At 42.4% G+C, this 17,041-nt stretch overlaps 1 protein-coding gene across 1 annotated transcript in view; it reads right to left on the bottom strand.

Annotated features, from left to right (window-relative positions):
- Positions 1–474: 474 nt before the first annotated feature.
- LOC128698474 (clotting factor G beta subunit) overlaps positions 475–17,041 on the bottom strand; it is a 64,756-nt gene continuing 48,189 nt past the window's right edge. Inside the window, exons 4-5 of the mRNA XM_070104029.1 lie at positions 3,279–3,448; positions 475–504 (exon numbers count right to left, since the gene is read on the bottom strand). Coding sequence (XP_069960130.1) covers positions 475–504; positions 3,279–3,448 — 200 coding nt within the window. The remainder of the gene's footprint in view (positions 505–3,278; positions 3,449–17,041) is intronic.

Below are 17,041 nucleotides of genomic sequence, written 5' to 3'. Positions count from 1 at the left end.
ATCTATCATTAAGTAACCCCTAGCGTACTGGTGATTAAACAACCACTGGAATATTGGTGCTATGACTTAATGACTCACATTCAGTCAATTGGTTTTAATCTAACAATTTGATCAGCTAAGTGTCTCTAACTACTGATGTATTGGAACTGACTCAAGAAATCGTAATGACACGATTGCAAATAAACCATACCCCCGGCCGGGATTGAACCCGCGGTCATAGAGTCTCAAAACTCCAGCCCGTCGCGACGGGCTGGAGTTTTGAGACTCTATGACCGCGGGTTCAATCCCGGCCGGGGGTATGGTGTATTGGAACTAAGTTTTCTACTCCAGCTTAAAATAACAAAGGAACACCACCACAGTGTTCTTGGAGACAATCGGTGCCATATACCGGATACCCCACACAAACATCCCAAACTTCAGTGAGAATCTAAAGTCAAATGAACAAGCAGACAAATGAACAAGCACCACCTTCTCTTAGCTGGAGACTTCAATATCAACCTTGGCCTACCAGATGATCAACCTGTAACTGATTTCATCAACAATATGAACAACACACTTCTCATACCAACAATAACTAAACCAACCAGGCTGACTGAGACAAGTGCAACCATAATAGACCACATATGGACCAATATACTAGCCCCCCTTAAATCAGGGATAATCACAGACAGCACTACTGACCACTACCTAACCTTCCTCTTAACAAACATTAGTAAGCCACCACTTGAATACAACAAAGTTTCATTTAGACTCCATGACGAGGCCTCAATAAGGAATTTCACAGCAGACCTAGAGACTGTTGACTGGCCTACAGAATTCTCCAATGCCAATGGTATTGACGATTGGACAGACATTTTTCTTAACAAAATACTTAGACTATACAACAAACGTTGTCCTATAAAAACGAAACAGATCACGAATAAACGGCTCGGTTGCCCATGGCTAACCAACAGCATTCTGAAATCCATTGATAAGAAACACCAATTTGAAAAGCAATATAGACAGGGCTTAATACACAAAGATATTCTTAAACACTATTCATCAGTCCTCACCAAAGTAATAAAGAAAGCCAAACAACTGTACTACTACAGCAGATTCACTGACACAAGAGATATAAAAAAGACCTGGAAAACACTTTCCCAGATTCTGGGGACCCACAAACTAAAAAAAAAAAAGAATATTGTTCTAACTAGACCTCGTGAAACACCACTGCATCCCACTGATGCAGCTAACAAGATAAACGACTTCTTCTCAAACATAGGATCTAATCTCGCCAGTAAAATCCCACGTACCAATGCCCGTGCCGGGGACTACCTAGATGGGAATGTCCCAAATTCCTTTTTTCTTGTACAAACTGAGTCCACGGAAGTCACCGCGATCATAGTCACTTAAAAATAACTCGGGGAATCTGTCTCACGTCCCACCATTATTGTACAAGTGAGCGGCCCATGTCCTTTCGCATGCTATTACATTACTTTTTAACAAGTCACTAGAAACTAGCACTTTCCCGACACTACTCAAGACAGCAAGGGTTACACCAATACATAAAGGTGGTGACCCTACAGATGTAAACAACTATAGGCCAATATCAAACTTACCATTGCTATCCAAAATCTTCGAGAAACTCGTGCACAGGAGACTATATTCATTTATAACGTCACAAAACATACTCAACCCCTGCCAATTTGGATTCAGGAAAAATAAAAACACTAACGATGCAATTATAAAAATGCTAGACCTGCTTTACACAGCATTGGAAAATAAAGAATATCCGCTAGGAATTTTTATTGACCTAACAAAAGCGTTTGACACATTAGACCACGGCATCCTACTCCACAAACTTGACCACTATGGTATAAGAGGCCATGCGCTTGCATATTTTAAATCCTACCTTTCTAATAGGTATCAGTATGTCACCATTAAAGACACAGCCTCATCAATACGGCCACTTGATACTGGAGTTCCGCAGGGAAGTGTCCTTGGACCCCTGCTCTTCCTCATTTACATCAATGATCTTCCAAACATATCCCAACACCTGAAACCCATTCTCTTTGCTGACGACACGACTTATGTCATCTCCCACCCTAATCTTGCCACCCTCAGCACCATTGTTAACGAGGAGCTGCTCAAAATGTCGACTTGGATGACAGCCAATAAACTTACACTTAACACTTACAAAACCTACTATATTATGTTTGGTAGCAGTGCAGGTGTTGTGCAACTTAACATTAAGATCGACAACACTCTAATTGCCAGACATAATGAGGGCAAATTCCTTGGCCTATACCTCGACAACAATCTAAATTTCAGCACCCATATCTAACACATAACAAAAAAAGTATCCAAAACGGTGGGGATCCTCTCCAAGATACGATACTACGTGCCGCAAACTGCCCTTCTCACACTATACCATTCACTTATACATCCATACCTCACCTATGCTATCTGTGCTTGGGGTTCAACTGCAGCAACACACCTAAACCCAATAACCCAACAAAAAGCCGCAGTAAGAATAATCATTAAATCCTATCCCTCTCTCTTCATAGACCTAAACTTACTCCCTGTTCAGTACATCCACACTTACTACTGTGCAATCTATATCTACAGGACCTTAAATTCCAATATTAACCTTGACCTAAAACGCTTGCTTGATAGTTATGACAGGATCCCCAGGCATAACACCAGACATAAACATCTCTATGACATTCCTCGTGTCCGACTAAACCTTTACAAAAATTCAATGTATTTCAAAGGACCTAAAATCTAGAACACCCTACCTGAAAACTCTAGAACTGCAGACACATTCATCACTTTCAAAACTACGGTTAGAAAACATCTTATCTCCCTGATCCACCCCGACAACTAACTACATGATAACCACCTGGTGGTTCACAATTACACTCACTCACCCACTGACTATAAACCCAGAAATACTAATCTTAATCTTAAAATAATGAATCCCAACTAGTCATAAGTTTGCCTATGATACTCCAATATAAACACCTTGTATTGTGCCAAAACAAAAGCATTCACATTGCTAAACTCACAAATCATGATGTAGTCACTTAGCCTTAATACCATAATCTGTAAGGATTTAATGTTAAGAATTAATCTAAGTCTGCTCGAAATACCTAGCCATGCTAGGTGTCCTAGTGGCCCCCTCTGTAATTAGTATTTTATAACATGTAAACCACACAATACCCAAAACCTGTAAACCCCACATTGTAACCCTTATAGAGAATAAACTTGAATTGAATTGAATTGAATTGAACTGTTACCTGGCACGAGTCTCTTCCACCACTGCGGTCTCCTGCACATACTATCTCCTCCCCGATGCCTAGAGGCCAGGAGCTGGGGTACTCCAGCAGAGTGGAGTAACTCTTGTCACATTCTTTGGATTCAAACACTGTCACTTCCACTTCCTGTAGCACAGAGCTGGGGAAGCCAGCTGTGGAGTTTAAAAGATAGTTAATAACATAAATATCTGACCTTCCAGACAAAGCATTTAAATATACTTCATCAGTCTCTTACATAAATTAATTAATCTCGGTTACATTAAGAAATCTTTAGTAAGGTTAGTGTAGGCTTCTAGGTATATTTTCGAACAGAATTTAACAGCTGACTACTTGAATTTCTTTTCAATAAAAAAAATAATAGGCATAACACAGAGAGACGACCTAAAAGAGAACTAGGGAAAACTTTTTTCATTCACATGAAATGATTCCACACCACCTCAGACTCCACTTACACTTGATACACTTCAGTTAAACTCCACTTACACTTGACACACTTCAGTTAAACTCCACTTACACTTGACACACTTCAGTTAAACTCCACTTACACTTGATACACTTCAGTTAAACTCCACTTACACTTGATACACTTCAGTTAAACTCCACTTACACTTGATACACTTCAGTTAAACTCCACTTACACTTGACACACTTCAGTTAAACTCCACTTACACTTGATACATCTTCAGCTAATCTTATCCCACAAACAGTTATGGTAGTCCTCACAGAACTTCCTAAACGTCCACGTCACAAAGGTTAGGTTAGGTCTTAGTCATATGGCCCACAGCTGGAGCTTTTGGTCATCTGACCGAGGCATTCCACTGGCTTACCGGTCGACCCCTTAAAAAATTATGGTTATGATTATACGTCACGAAGAATTTTACATCAACAATTGCAGCTGACATAAGTAAACTGTGAAAGAATCCTAATGAATTTCTCAGCATCTTCAGATCACAGCGGCAAACCTAGCCGCCGACACCTCAGGTTGAGATCTTTTCTAAAATTCGTTACCGTGTTCCTCAAACAGCACTACATACACCTCTATTATTGTGGAAAATACTGTATGTATTTTCCGGAAATACAGTATTTTATATGTAAATTGATGGCCTATATTGTATTTAATAAAAATTATATTATAAAAAAATGGGAAGCTCGGCGACGGCGCGGACGAGCAGGAAGAGTCGCCATGTTTTTTGAGTGAGCCAAGAAAACGTTAGTGAAAATAAGAAGAATTTTCGTCCATCAATCTTGTAGAATGTACAGCATCGACTCCAGGCTGAGGGACTGATTACCTCAAACTCCTCCTCTCCTTACGCCTTTCTACTTTGTATTGGACTGATGAAGCCACTGTGTGGCGAAACGTTTCCTGAATAAAGATTCCCATATGTTGCATAAGTGTCTCAATCTTCAACTTGTCGGTTTTTCAAACCATTCATCACACACACACACAAGCAAACAAGGTATGTATGAAGCACGTACCATTGTGGAAACCCAGAAGATTAGATTCAGTGAGAAAGCGTAGGAGATGGTACAGAAGAAGAAAACGGGTTACTGAATTGTTTGAAAACACAAATATGTCGAAACAGAGGGAAGATAGTCTTAGTCGAGAGATCACTGAATTAGAGCAAAAACTTAGGATGTCATATCTAACAGAAGTACAAAGGGAACAAAGTATCATACAGGATATTGCAAGAAACCCAAAATATTTCTATTCTATGCAAAATCCAAGCTAAGAACTACATGTAGAAGTGGACCATTATTGAGAGGAGACTCGTATACTGACGATGAACAGGAAATGAGTGAAATCCTAAAAGAACAGTGTGAGTCCGTGCTCAGCAACCCACTAAATAACAGCAAGGTGGAAAATGCAGAAATATTTTTCGCTACAGAAGAAGGCCGCGCAGACCAACTAACTGACATTAGAACAAATCCCATAGTTTTCGAAAAAGAAATGGAAAACATGCTCACTCACTCAGCACCTGGACCAGATTCATGGAATGCTCTATTTACAAAAAAGTGCAAAGCATCACTAGTACGAACCCTCAGTATTCTTCGGAGAAAGGGCCTAGATCTAGATGAAATGCTGGAGGTCTTAAAGAGTGCAGACAGCTCCTTTGCATAAGGGAGGTAGTAGAGCACTAGCTCAGACTTGCAGACCGGTACCCCTAACTTCTCACATAAAAATCTTCGAAAGAGTGATGAGACGGCAGATTATAAATTTCATTGAGCAGCACAACCAACATAACCCGAACCAGCATGGTTGTAGAGCAGGACGATCATATCTGTCACAGCTGCTGAACCATTTTGACAGAATTACGGAGGCGTTGGAAGACGACCATAACACAGATGTGATTTACAGATTTTGCAAAGGCGTTTGACAAATGCAATCATGGAGTGATAGCGCACATAATAAAGGCCATAGGCTTTATGGGGAAGGTAGGCAGATGGGTTTTCGGGTTCCTAACATACAGAACACAAAAAGTAGTAGTGAACAGAGCAAGATCCAGCATCAGCGAGGTAAAAAGTTTAGTGCCCCAAGGCACTGTCCTGGCACCTCTGCTGTTTCTCATCCTCATAGCAGACATAGATAAAAACACCCGGCACACTTTTGTATCATCATTTGCAAATGACATTAAAATAAGCAGAAAGTCACTATGGTAGAGGACACTGAAAAATTACAGGAAGACAAGCAGAATTTTCCAGTGGGTAGGAGAGAACAACATGACGTTCAATGGTGATAAGTTCCAGCTGCTTAGGTACGGAAAGAATGAAAAACTCAAAAGGAGCACTATATATTAAACTCAAGAGGGTCACCAAATAGAACGTAAGGAACACGTAAAAGACCTGGGAATAATTATGTCAGCGGACCTTTCTTTTAAAGACCATAACAAGACAAAGATCACGACAGCCAGGAAGATGACGGGGTGGGTATTGAGAACTTTCAAAACAAGGGAAATAATGCCGATGGTAACACTCTTCAAATCGCTAGTGCTCCCTCATTCAGAATATTGCTCAGTGCTGACGGCCCCGTTCACAGCAGGAGAAATATCAGAGCTTTAGGTGCTTTACTGGCTCATATTGAGCCAGTAAAGCACCTAAACTACTGGGGACGCCTTTATGTTTTGAAAATGTACTCACTGGAGCGGAGGAGAGAAAGATACATGATATATATATCTGGAAAGTACTCGAGGGTCTGGTCCCGAATCTGCACACTGCCATAACAACATACTGGAGTGAGAGATACGGAAGGAAGTGTAAAATAAACACAATGAGGAGCAGGGGTGCGGTGGGGACAATATCCGGGGTCCCAGGCTATTCAACATCTTGCCAGAAGACATCAGAAACACGGCTGGAACAAGTGTAGTAGCCTTCAAGAAGAAACTGGACAAGTATCTTTATCAGGTGTCAGATCAGCCAGGCTGTGATGGATATGGGGGCAGCGGGTCTCAAGCAGCAACAGCCTGGTTGACCAGGCAAGCACCAGACGAGCTTGGCCCATGACCGGGCTCCGAGAGTAGTGAAATTCTCTAAAAACTCTTCAAATGTATATCAAAGTTATGGCCCATTCCTTGGGCATAACTTACTTCCATGAGAGTAAGACACATGTGCAACATCTGGGTATCTTTATTGTAGACGTTTCGCCATCCAGTGGCTTTATCAATACAATCAGGATTCTTTCTTCTGCTTCAGAATCTCCACGACTATGGTGCTGTTCGCACCTACTCCTAGGTTGAGGGACTGATTACCTCATCTTCTGTACATAGTTCTACTGTCTTCAAGTTATGTCCTAGTTTTTGTATTGATAAAGCCACTGGATGGCGAAACGTCTACAATAAAGATACCCAGATGTTGCACATGTGTCTTAATCTCATCTTGTCGGTATTATATACCATTCGTACATAACCTACTTCCACTGGGAAATCCCGCCTACCAGTGACAACGCCTTCGTCTGCTGCACGTCGTACACCTGTCGTCAATATATAAGCGGCAAGATCTATGGTTGTGCTTCAGTTCCTTCAAGACTGCGGTGATCTTCACCAACTCAAAGGCTAAGGGACTGATTACTTCATCTTTTGTATATAGTTCTACATACAGAATATGTCCTTGTATTGGTAAAACCACTGATTGGCGAAACGTCTACAAATAAAGAAACCCAAATATTGCACATGTCACGGCCACGCTAGCTGGAGATTCGTCTGTAAAAACTTGCATTTGTGGTCACAGAGGTGCCTGTGCTAACCTTCCTATGGTGTAGAAATATACCTAGTTGGATGAATCTTATTGTGGCTAGCTGGTCTAGTGGCTAACGAGACGGGCTGGAGTTTTGAGACTCTATGACCGCGGGTTCAATCCCGGCCGGGGGTATGGTTTATTGCACATGTGTGTAAGTCTTGTCCTTTCTTATGTTCTTAAGATGAGGAGGAGTTTAAGGTAATCAGTCCCTCAGCCTGGAGGCGATGTCTTCAGTCTATCTTTGTATCTCTGTAAAAGCAGATTTATGAAAGTAAACATTAATTACCATTCGGATATGGCATCCATAAAAACGTAAAATCATATGTAAAACCATGTAAATCGTTAAAAATGCGACAGGTCAGCAATCATTATACATCAGTCACATCTCCTCAGGTGAAACATAATTATGATGGACATGTTGGTTCGGACATGTAGAGAGAATGGAGCGAAACAGAGTGACTTCAAGAGTGTATCAGTCTGTAGTGGAAGGAAGGCGGGGTAGGGGTCGGCCTAGGGAAGGTTGGAGAGAGGGGGTAAAGGAGGTTTTGTGTGCGAGGGGCTTGGACTTCCAGCAGGTATGCATGAGCGTGTTTGATAGGAGTGAATGGAGACAAATGGTTTTTAATACTTGACGTGCTGTTGGAGTGTGAGCAAAGTAACATTTATGAAGAGGTTCAGGGAAACCGGCAGGCCGGACTTGAGTCCTGGAGATGGGAAGTACAGTGCCTGCACTCTGAAGGAGGGGTGTTAATGTTGCAGTTTAAAAACTGTAGTGTAAAGCACCCTTCTGGCAAGACAGTGATGGAGTGAATGATGGTGAAAGTTTTTCTTTTTCGGGCCACCCTGCCTTGGTGGGAATCGGCCAGTGTGATAATAAATAATGTTGGTTGAATAAATGTGTGAGACTCGCGCTACATATTCGTATTTTATTCCTGGAGTATACCTGGTAAGGGTTTCGGAAGTCAACGCCCCCTCAGCCCAGGCTGTGACCAGGCCTCATGGTGGGTCATGACCTGATCAACCAGGCTGTTACTGCTGGCCGCACGCAACTCGACGTACGAGCCACAGCCCGGCTGGTCAGGTACTGACTGGAGGTGCCTGTCCAGCGCCTTCTTGAAGACAGTCAGGGGTCTATTCGTAATCCCCCTTATGTATGCTGCGATGCAATTGAACAGTCTTGGGCCCCTGACACCTACTGTCTTGTTCGTTTGTTTGTCTTCTAGAGCATCCAGGACCTTGTCATAGAGCAGGAGTGACCTGCTCTAAACCCACGTTGCCTTGGGTTGTGTAATTGATGGGTATCAAGATGGTCAGCGATCTTGCTTCTGTAGTTCTTTGCTGGAGTGGGGCTATGTGTGTTGTTGTTAGCAGCTGTGGAACAACCCCTGTGTACATGCTCCCTCTCCATAGGATGGTATAAGCACATGATAGGGGCCTCTTGCAGTTCTTGATGAACACGGAGTTCCATGAGTATGGGCTTACAGCAGAGTGCATGGGCACGTCATTTATCGCCTTTTCGAAGTCATTTGGTGTCAGGATAATATCAGTTAGTGTGTGTCTACCAAATTCTGTCTCTCTCTCATAAAAAATCATTTAAGTCTTCGATTCTCAGTCTGGTTAGCGGCTCGCTAAAAACCGAGTCACAGTGGGACTTGGGTAGCTCACTGATTTCCTTGCTGTCATCTATGTAGGACCCATCTCTTCTAAGTAGGGGTCAAATACTGGGTAATGTTCTCGAATTTGATTTGGCATAAGCAAAGAAATATTTTGTGTTTCTTTCAGTTTCATTTATGGCTTTTAGTTCTTCCCACATTTCTTGACTCCTGTAAGATTCCTTTAGCTTTAGTTTGATGTTTGCTATTTCTCAGACCAGTGCTTCCCTACGTATTACAGATATATTGACATCTTTTAGCCGCTCTGTTATTCTTTGCCTTCTCCTGTATAGGAAGCGCCTTTCTCTTTCTAGTTTACATCTTCTCTTCCTTTTCCTTCAAGGAATATGCCTTGAGCATACCTCGAGTGCCACAGAGTTAATTTATTCTAGACATAGGTTAGGATCCATGTTGCTTGGATATCTTCCCAGTTTCTATCATTTAGGTCCTGGTTGACATGGTCCCACCTTATGTGTTTGTTATTGAAGTTGAATTTGGTGAAGGTTCCCTCGTCACTGATCACATTTTGTTGGTCTGGGACCTCGCGCATACATGTCTGAATTACTGTTATGTAGTGATCTGAGTATATTGTTTTTGATATGGTAATATTTCGTATCAGATCATCATTGTTAATGAAAATGAGGTCCAGTGTATTCTCCAATCATGTTGGCTTTATTATTTGCTGGTTTAAGGTGAATTTGGTGCAGAGATTTAAGAGTTCGTGTGTGTGTGTGTGGGTTTTCATCTAAGCTACCTCCTGGAGTTATCTCTGCTTCAACATTATTTGTTACATTCTTCCATTTTAGGTGCCGTAGCTTGAAATCCTCCAGGAGCAAGATGTTGGGGGCAGGAGCTGGAAGATTTTCTGGACAGTGATTAATTTTTAAAAGCTGTCCTTGGAATTGTTGGGAAGTTGTACCCAGAGGCTTGTATACAACCACAATTACCAGGTTTTGTTTATCGATCTTTACCGCCAAAATTTCAACTACATCATTTGAGGCATTGGTGATTCTGTGACAAACAGGTCAACTCCCCCATCCCCCATCCTTTTGCTTATTCACTCTGTCGCATCTATATAGGTTATAACCTGGGATCCATATTTCATATGTGGGTCTCTGTGAAAACCGCGAACATTGCGTTGGATTCTATAAGCAGTCCACGGATGAAAGGTATTTTGTTGTTTGTTGCTGGCTTTAAACCCCGTATATTTGCAAAGAAGAATGTCCTCGTATTTGTGGCATTAGTGGCATGTGAGGGGTCTTTTTCTCCTGGCACTAATATCTGTTGTTTAGGAGTGGAGGCCATTGATTGTGATTCCACTCAAGAAATGATTGGAATTGGTGTACGATTTCTGTCATTTTCTGCCAGCTTTTTTTCGTTCGTGGCTCTAAAAATCTTCTCTCTCTAGAGTGTTTGTGGCTACCCAGGTTGTCCCATTGTCTACAAGCTCTTTATCTTCTTGTCCTCTTTAGGTGTTGTGTCTGACAATATAAGCTCAGGAAGGTTACATTTTCCTGTTGTCAGAGGGACACGACATTTTCTGGGGTGGTCAAAGTTGCATGTCCCATTTGTTTTTCCACATATTCCATGCCTGCAGATACCTAATGCATTGATTTTATTTAGGTCTTGTTTCTGCTTGCCTTGTTTCTTTTTGACTGCATTCCGTATTTGTGCTTGTTTTTCTGTTTCCTTACTATCTTCAGCGCTAGTCCTAACAATGGTGCCTTCACCAGTTATTTCTGGTATTTTTATCTCCACTATTCCTTGGGCATCCTCTTGTTTACTATCCCCAGTGGTATTGCTAGTTTGCAACATTGGGTTTTGTTTGTCCTTGTCTACACCTGTTTCCCTACTAGAACTCCTGTCTCACTCTGGGCCACCAGCTTTCATTTCTGTATCCTTACAGTTACTGTCTACCAGTACAGCATCTGCACAAGGGGCGATAGTACCAACTGGACCAGTTATTTTATTTTCCCATCTGTTATAGAATGCTGTCAGATTTTCTATGAAGGCCGTTATGGTTTTTCTGTCTTTTAATATCAATGAGATTTTTTTCCACAGTTGGACCTCATTTGGGCATACCTAATAACACTTCCCTGGTTTAAAATCACTTGTAGATGATTCCTGAATATCTGCACAAGATGTGTGGACCCGTATCCCACAGAAGTTGTATGCAATCCATGCAGAGGTCCAGTTGTTACGGTGGCTGCAGGTTACACAGAGTTTCACGACATGATTTTTGGTTGTTATACTTTTCTAGTGTAGATCAGTCTATTTGTATGTGTATCTATTTGTATTTGTATGTGTATGTGTATGACACTATCTTACCGCTGCTAGCAGTAACTGTTTAGGTGTTTGATAAGGGCACCTGAAAACTCCGTCAGCTTGTGAATCCGGTCAGATGATACCTCATTTTTCAATCTGGTTAGGTTTTAAGGGAGCCTCGAAACTCTGTCTGCTTTGAATCCGGTCATAGGTTCACTTATTTCTTGGATGAATCCGGTCGGTGGATCATTTATTTTTGAACGAAAATCTCATTGAATTCCAGACCGTGAACGCTGTCCCTAAGCAGGAAGGGAGGGGGGAGGGGAAAATGCAGCCCCACCTATGACTCTGGGGAGTGCCACAGTTCTGTACACACTCTAAATTAGTAAGACTTAGCCTAGTAAAAATGCCTCCACAGGCTACTGTATTATACACTACTACTAATACGTATTTAAGCTAAGTTAGAGTTAGTCGTTTTAGCTTAGCATAGTAATTGCACTACCTACACATTAATATGGGAGTAGGCACCACTTTAACCCTCACCATTTGCCCACCGGGTAACTGAGCCCACCCCGAGTTAGCCACAAAAAAGCCTTAGTGAGCCGTAGGCGAGTCACGCCATAGGTAGTGAGAGAAATGGGTGACTTACCCATAGGCGGGTAAGTCGCCCATAGATACCTTTCACTGTGATCAAGGAACTGTCGCTGTGGTATGAGGCAGGACAGACACGTGACTCAACACGGATCTCAGGTGACACAGAGCTTAACCCCTGCATTCTTTGTTTTGGGGGGATAGTGTAGGGAGGTTTGCCACATCCATCCACCAGAAATCCCTTCTCTAACTGTCTCAACACATTGCCCACTGTGAGATATAGAGGTATGTATATATTAATTCAGGTAACTAGGATTAGGTGGCAGGTATTGGGATGACCTGAATAATAATAATAATAATATTTTTATTTACTACAAGTACATGTACAAGGTATACAGGCCTAGCTGACATCAATGACATAGTACTATATAGAAAGCCGCTTGTTATGCTGATCATTTCGGGCAAATTAGGTCAGTTTTGTCCCAGGATGCGACCCACACCAGTCGACTAACACCCAGGTACCCATTTTACTGATGTGAGCATAGACAACTGGTGTAAGGAAACACGTCCAATTTTTCCACCCCTTCACCGGGAATCGAACCCGGACCCTAACCATGTGAAGCAAGAGCTTTTGCCACCAGACCACAGGGCACCAACTTCGTAATTGACTTGGGAAGGATCACTAACGTAATCAGTCATATTCCACACAGTTTTGGTCCTTCAGAACCGGATGTGGTTCCACGTTGGTCCCACAGAACCACTAGAGCTAGCTCGATAGCACCAATGTCCAATTGCGATTGGTCCTTTGTTGTTTACTGTTAGTCACACACAGAGATTCTGAACAGAGCCTTTTGTACAGTGGTAATAACATATTACACATTATGTTGCAGTAACAGTTACAATCAGTATGGAGGCATTTTGAACCTCGAGGGAATGGCACCCATTGGAAGACCACCATAAACAATGGTGGTGCCACCAGCGTGTGCCCACTACATTACACCTACGACGCCGTCTTATGACTTCATCACAACCACATATGGCTCCTGTGTACACACACTACACACCCACCCACCTGGGTTTTTTCGCAGGTTGAACCAGTGTTTGTTGCGAAAACCCAGTGTGAATTGACCGGGGACACACGTATTAAATAGGAAACGTAGTTACTGTCGAGTAGACAGCACCTGTGTACCGGCCAGGGTGGTCAAACTCCCTTGGACTGGCACATTTGGCTCACATTTATTGGCGCGGAGTGCCACAAACCTGTCAGTCACAACTGTCACTACCACGTTAATGAGTCCTTAAGTCAACATGCTACAATGGACAACTGCAGAGGCAGTTTACCCCGGAAGTAGGCCCTCGTCAGGAGAGTGATTAATGTTTTAGAGTTAGAGGCTACGTTAAATCTGCTGGAGACGAGGCAACGAGCCTACACCGAACATCTGCTCATGAGTTCAGAAGACGGTACTGAAATGACTTAAATTCAGGAACGGTATGCTGAAAGGAAGGAATATGTCCTTGAGGCGGTCTGTCTTCCTTAGGCAAAGGGACAGCAGTGAGTTGGTCGCTTCCATTACACCCTCCCAGGGGCCATTAAATCATGTCCCCCAACAACCGATCCGATTGCCAGAGATAAAGCTTCCATGTGACAGCCTAGATTTTGAGAAATTTATAGTGAGCTTCCTGTCGCTAATTGACAGTCACGTTGACATTGACGACTTTACCAAGTTCAATTATTTGAGAACTCAATTGAAGGGAAAAGCTTATGAATTTATCCAGGGCCTAGATATCACAGGTGTTAATTACCAGCATGTCATTCAGGTCGTAGAACTTAATTACTGTGGTAAGGACAGGATCACAACCAAACACGTCTACAGGCTGGTTGATCTCACACTTCCCTCACACTGTTTATGGGAGTTACCAGTATTCAGAATCTCTCTGGATAACTTAAGTCTCTGGCTTCTTATGAAAACGTGAAAGACAGTGATTGGGTTTTCAGTCCTGTTGTACAGAGAAACCTGCCAGATAAGATTCTGGAACACTTGAATCTCTGTACTGAGATCAATGAAGGCATGTTGTGACCCCTATACAAACTAACATGCAACCTGATACTAAGCATGTTAAGCTACCACCTGACAGGGGCTCACACAGTGCATCACCACCTACGATGCCACCTGTCAGTGAGTATGACACAGACGAAAATAGGTGTGTTCTCAGTCGCCACACTGAATAACAAAGGGAATGGCAGGAACAGCATTCCACTTGTCTCCACTTGTATCCCGAAATGTTTTCTCTGTTTTGGCAGACACTGGACCCCATCCTGTGAGGAGTTCAGGATAATGCCCGCCTGGAAACAGAGGATCCAGGAACTGAGACTCTGTCATAAGTGTCTGGGTAACCACTCAGGAAGTGAATATCTCATTTAACTTTGAATGGATTCCTTGTTTTTCGGGGATAGCGCACGGAAGTTTGCCACATATTGATGATAAAGGCTAAAGTGTCATTTGAAAACAGGTGAATTTGTAAATGAAGTGATAAGCCTATAGAGGCAGGTGCCAGAAGTCGCCAGAAACTTACCACAGGTCAGCTGTTTTTAATAATCTTCCTGGCTTGCTAGTGTACTCGCATATAATCTAGTGATACCAGTAAATAGCAGAATACAGTGTTGTAGTAGCAACTAACCAGTATTATAATGGTACTTAGTGGAGTGGAGTGACTTTCATTAGTTTCTTTTTCTTGAAATACGAGACGTTACTGTGAATTTCATATACCTGTAGTTACCAGCGGTCGCAATATACACAACGAGAAGCAATTATTACTACAGAAAAAGCGTCCTTCCTCCAAAATTTGCACCAGTCAACTATAGTGATAATATAGCATTTATTGTGGTGGAGACGGAAAAACAAAAATAGAAAAGCCAGATACAGCGATTGATAAACAAAGAGGTCGACCGTTCGTCATTGTAGGAGCTGCCAGATATCACCGGCTCTTCAACACGCAAGTTATACTTTTGTATCAGTCAAATCACATATTACTCGGGTAGATAATTTCCAGTAGATCCTTCATGTGTTAGCTCAAATCACCGACCAGTATGTTTTAAATAAGTGACCCACTGATCAGAGCAGATCGACTGGTCCGAACCCTTGACTGGTCTGAACCCGGGACTGGTTTCAAACAGTTTCGTTGGACAATAAAGCAGACTGTAAACGGATGGGGTTGTAGGCGCCCTTATAAACACAAACATTAAAAATCAGGAACGTGACGGTAAGCTGTCCAATATACAAAAAGAGTTAGAAACAGAAATACAAATAGCTAGAGCTTCATTTAAGGTTATTAATATAATATTCAAGAGGTTGCTCGTAGAATTGCAGTAAATCAACCATTCAAATCATTATGAAGCTGTGTGTAGTCTGTGGTCAGTCAAACAAACGGGCTTCCACATGGATAAATTGTCATTTTTGTGGAAATTGGTGTCACGCTCCTTGTGCAGATATCCCAGAACTAGCTACAAGCAGTATTAAAACAGAGAAGTGTTTTTGGGTATGCCCAAATGAGGAAAATCTGTGGACTAAAATCACAAGGGTATTAAAAGAGGACAACATCAAAGCTGCTTTCATAGAAAACATGGAAGCTTTCTACAACAGATGGGAACATAAAAAGTCTGGGCTGAATGGTACTGCCCTTGATACTGGCCATGTAGTCACAAACTGTAAGGCTGGAGGTGATGTCCTGGTAGTCAGTAAATGTGGGGCTGATAGTGCTGTCCTGGGAGACAGTAATGGTGAAGCTGGAGGTGCTGTCCTGGGAGAGAGAAATGGTGAAGCTGGAGATACTGTCCTGGGAGACAGTAATGGTGAAGCTGGAGATACTGTCCTGGGAGACAGTAATGGTGAAGCTGGAGATTTTGTCCAGGTAGTCGGGAATTATACGCAGGAAGGAATACATATAAATGACCTCATAGGGGACAGGAGCCATAGTAGGGAAACAAGTGTAGTCAAAGATAAGATAAAACCAATATTGCAAACTAGAAATACCGCAGGAAATAGCAAACAAGAGGACTCAAGTAGCAATAGTGAGGATAAATTACCAAAAACAACTGGTGGGAGCTCCATTGTTGGTGCTAGGGAGGATAGAAGTAAGACAGGGAAACATGCACCAACAGGGAATACAGTCACAGAAACCCAAGGCAAGCGGAAACCAAGCCTGTGCACATACTATGCACTTGGTATCTGCTGGCATGGGAAATCTGGAAAAACAGATGGGACATGCAACTATGACAACCCTAGAAAATGCCATGCCCATATGACAACAGGAAAATGCAAACTCCCTTCCTGTAAGCATTTTCACCCTGAAATGTGTACCTCTTCAGTACAGGAAAGACTGTGCTATAACTTAAATTGCCAGGCATACCATCTAAAGGGGACAAAAAGATACAAAACATCCAGGCCATGGGAAAACCTGGGTAGCCACAGCCACTCAAGAGGGAGAGGTTTTTTAGTGCCAGGAAGGAAAAAAAACTGGCAGGAAATGGCAGAAATCGTACACCAAATCCAGTCATTCCTGGAGTGGAACCACAGTCGATGGCCTCCACTCCAAACCAACAGATACAGATACTAATGCCGGAAAAAAAATCCCCCCCCAGTACCAACAATACCACCAGTCCGATAACATTCTTCTTTGCAAATATACAGGGTCTAAAGCCAGCAACAAACAACAAAATACCTTTCATCCGTGGACTGCTTGCAGAGGCAAAGGCAATGTTCGCGGCTTTCACTGAGACCCACATAAAGGATCACTTGGACAACGAAATATGGATCCCAGGTTACAACCTATACAGATGTGACAGAGTGAACAGGCAAAAGGGGGGGGGGTTGGCCTGTACATTGCAGAGTCACTTGTTTGCACAGAACTGCTTAATGCCTCAAATGACGTAGTGGAAGTTTTAGCAGTAAAGGTCGAGAACCAAAACCTAGTCATTGTGGTAGTCTACAAGCCTCCGGATGCAACATC

This window comes from Cherax quadricarinatus, chromosome 88 (genome assembly GCF_038502225.1).
Source record: "Cherax quadricarinatus isolate ZL_2023a chromosome 88, ASM3850222v1, whole genome shotgun sequence".
Taxonomy (NCBI): Eukaryota; Metazoa; Arthropoda; class Malacostraca; order Decapoda; family Parastacidae; genus Cherax; species Cherax quadricarinatus.
Note: the sequence above shows the minus strand (reverse complement) of the source record. Positions and strands in the feature narration are given on the sequence as shown.